The following is a 3,687-nucleotide window of genomic DNA, read 5'->3' on the forward strand; positions in this document are numbered from 1 at the left end:
CCCCGTGCCCGCGCTTTCGCGCCCATCCCCCGGGGGGACAATCTGTCCCCCCAGTAGACACACTGCCTCATAGCGGCGGGACGGGGCCACTCCATCCCGCCGCTATCCGTCCCGGGGCCGCGTTTAGTGGCGGCTGCGAGCCCCAACTCGCAACCGCCCGCGACCCCGTTTCCACCCCTCGGCGGCCGGGCGTTCATGGCCGCACCAGACCGCCGAGGGTGCCTCCCCTTGCGTCGGACCGGTAGGGGGAGGCACTCCTACCCCCAACCGGTCCGACCCGGCGCCGCCTGGCGGGAGGAGTGTCCCCTCAGGACCCCCCTCCCAGCCTAGGTCTGCTCTCTTACTTGCTCACTGCTTGCTTACTAGCTATCTGCTTGCTTACTAGCTAGCTGCTTTCTTACTAGCCTCCTGCTTGCTTTCTAGCTCACTGCTTCCTTACTAGTTCCCTGCTTGTTTACTATCCTACTGCCTACTTACTAGCGAACTGGATGCTTAGTAGCATTCTGCTCCCATACAAGGTCCCTGCTCGCATACTAGCTTACTGCTTGATTACTAGCTTGCTGCTTGTTTTCTAGCTTACTGCTTGCTTACTAGCATACTGCTTTGTTACTAGCCCACTGCTTGCCTACTCGCTTACTGCTTGCTTACTAGCTTACAGCCAGCTTTCTAGCTCACTGCTCGCTTAGTAGCTCACTGCATGCTTACTAGCCCACAGCTTGCTTACTATCTTACTGCTAGCTTACTCGTTTACTGCTTGCTTACTAGCTAACAGCTTGCTTTCTAGCTGTTTAGAATAAGGTATAAGAATTAGGGTAAGATGTAGAAATACGTATATTGTACCGTCTTCGTGTTTAGATTAAGATGCGAGCGGTGTGTATTGTGTGAGAGAGAGTGAATGAGTGTTGTGAGAGCGTGTCATGTGTGCCGACGGTTGACGCGACCGTCACCGATCCATGGACGAGATTTGAAAGATCAATGGTTTGTCGTTCGCGATCCTGTAACGGCAGAACGATCCAAGCTGTCGATCCGATTGTAAATGATATCGAGAACGGACCTTCGTCGCCCTGGCGCATTCTCCTAGGGAGTTGCCCTTGAAACTGTTATCGGACACGTGCCCACCGCGTCCCAGTTACGCTTGCCGCAGTGTAAACGTTGTGCAATCTTACAATAAATTTGCGACTGTGTGAATTACTGCGCCATTCTTCGCGTCCCTGTTCCTCGTCCACGCCTCTTTTCGTCTGGGCATTAACAAAGTGGTCCTTCGAGGTGGATCTGAGGACGACGCAAAATGGAGACCGCACGAGCTGCAACATCAGCGCCGCTGACCAATCAGACCGTGGAAGCCCATCTACACCAGCTGTAGGTCATCGCCCACCCCATCATCCGGATGGAGGTTAACTACCGGAAGGAAGGTCAGGCTAAGTTCTCCGCAGCCAGCGCCGAGGGACGGCTCAAGAGACTGGACGGCGAGTGGATGCGCTTCGAGAAGCTGTACCTGGAGTTTCTGCAGTTAGTCCCCGCTCACGCTAAGTCTATCATGCCGTACTTTACCGAGGAAACTTTCGAAAAGGTGCAGGAGAACTATTGGGCATCGTGCGACTTTTTCGCCGACGTTGCAGCGAAATGCACTGCGACCAGCGCCGCGCAACCGAGTCCCACTCCCGCGCCCACAGGCGACTCCATCTCCGTCGCGAAACTCGCGCGGATCCCGCTGCCCAAAGTCGCTGTGTCGTACGCCGAATGGCACAGTTTCCGCGATCTGTTCAAATCGCTCGTGTTAGACAATAAGTCCCTAACGAACGTGAAACGATTACACTATTTAAAATCGTCCGCCGAAGGTCATGCCGCGAACCTGATCGCCCATTTCTCGATAACCGACGCGAATTTTGAACCGGCCTGGATGACTCTAGCAGACCGGTACAATAACAAGCGCGTAATAGTATCAACATTATTAAGCAATTTCGTCTCGCTGCCGGTTATTGGTAGCGAGTCCGCGGACGAATTGTCTCGTCTTCGCGACACGACGAAGGAGTCGATCGCCATGTTGCGCAGTATCGGTCGCCCGGTGGATACATGGGATGACGTCATCGTCTTCCTGCTTACCGCCAAGCTAGACCGCCGTACGCTACGAGAGTGGGAGATATCCCGCGGAGCAAGCACCGAGCCTCCCACCTTCGACGAGCTCGACCAATTCCTCGTTGCGCGGATCCGCGCTCTCGAGGCGCTTCACGACAAGCCCGAAACTTCGGCCGCGCGCCTCGCCGCGCCGCGATCAGCGTCCTCGACGGGAGTTCGCACGCACGCAGCGAATACAGCTGTGAACCGGTGCCCGATGTGCGGATCGAAGCATCCGTTATATCGATGTCCGGCGTTCCATAGCCTACAACCTACGCAGCGGCGAGACCTAGTGACTCGGACCAACGCCTGTTTTAACTATCTTCGCGATGGACACATGGTTCCGACGTGTCCGGTTCGCACCACGTGCTCGCGATGTAACCGCAATCACCACAGTTTGTTACACGTTCCCGCGACGAGTGTCGAAGCGCCGACGGCATAGATGCCAGATTCAGCACCCGGTGCGATACTCACACATGGCAGATCACGCGTACGTGAGCTCGTGGAGTTTCGGAAAGTCGACAAAGGCAAACTGACACATGCCCTCTTTCTCGATTATTCCGAAGCTGCCCGAAGTAATTTCGGTCCGCCTCGTGGGAGTCGAGAGAGAAAGGCTCACATTTGCCTTCTCGCTCTTAACAACTGAAATCCAACCTCCCGTCTACGGCATACGATTTGGAATCTCGAGCCGTGATTTTCGACTGCCCAGGCATTTTTATTTCCCGACCTATGTAGGCGCACATAAACAAAGTACCCATAATGGAAAAAAAAAATTTTGTAAAATTTATTTTACGGAAATACACGTTTTAAGACCCTCTGATCATATTTTAATTATTGAAAAAAAAGAAATTTTTTTTTATTATTCCTATGTATGAGTGTACATATGTATATTATTAATACGATTGAGTATAAATGGCTGAATGAATTTAAATGGAACTTTACATTTCAGTTTTAGGTTCTCATTTCAAAGTCCGATTAGTCTTTGTCTATAATCAGCCCATGGATAATAATGATTATATCTCTTGTTTCATAGTTGTTCCGATACATAGGCGTAATTTATAAAAGATCTTTTAAATGTTTCATATAAATCTTGGGAAGAATTCAATTTTATGTAAGAAAAATTAAATAAACTTTTTCTTTATCTTCTCTAGAAAAGAAAAACTTAAATGAAATCTTATACATTACATGCTTACTTAAATCGCATTGAAAACGAATACCACAAATGTTTTAGAATAATGTGTAAAATGGTTTTACTCGCAAAGGGTTAATTGAGAAATAAATGCTTGGTAATTAAAAACAGCAGTAAACAACTTAACCGGCTGGGATTTTCGCTAAAACAAATTGAAAACTCGATTCTAATAAGGGAAAGTTGGAATGGTACCCGATTTTGGGTTAAGTTTTACTGCAAGATATTATTAAAGTTATTACAGCTACTTATCTTCAAGAATAGAACCAAATTCACCAATAATCAGCATGCCGTGAAGGATGAGGTGTTTGATTGCAAGTTCAAGCTTCTTTTGCTCTGCAGGTTCGAACCCTGCTAAAAGAAATCTTTTTTTTCTTAATTATATT

At 49.1% G+C, this 3,687-nt stretch overlaps 1 protein-coding gene across 1 annotated transcript; it reads left to right on the forward strand.

Annotated features, from left to right (window-relative positions):
• The first annotated feature begins 1,387 nt into the window (after nucleotides 1-1,387).
• Nucleotides 1,388-2,408, forward strand: LOC143350595 (uncharacterized). Its single transcript, XM_076782671.1, has 2 exons — nucleotides 1,388-2,120; nucleotides 2,380-2,408. The coding sequence occupies exons 1-2, from the start codon at nucleotides 1,388-1,390 to the stop codon at nucleotides 2,406-2,408; spliced, it is 762 nt and encodes a 253-aa protein (XP_076638786.1).
• The last annotated feature ends 1,279 nt before the right edge of the window (nucleotides 2,409-3,687 follow it).

The sequence above is a fragment of the Colletes latitarsis genome, unplaced genomic scaffold (assembly GCF_051014445.1).
Source record: "Colletes latitarsis isolate SP2378_abdomen unplaced genomic scaffold, iyColLati1 scaffold0007, whole genome shotgun sequence".
NCBI lineage: Eukaryota > Metazoa > Arthropoda > Insecta > Hymenoptera > Colletidae > Colletes > Colletes latitarsis.

Bases quoted from the DNA above. Each gene is read 5' to 3' on its own strand.
- LOC143350595 (XM_076782671.1), top strand. From the start codon at position 1,388: ATGGAGGTTAACTACCGGAAGGAAGGTCAGGCTAAGTTCTCCGCAGCC. The intron at 2,121-2,379 runs GTACGCTACGAG...GGCGTTCCATAG, and splicing joins TACCGCCAAGCTAGACCGCC to CCTACAACCTACGCAGCGGC.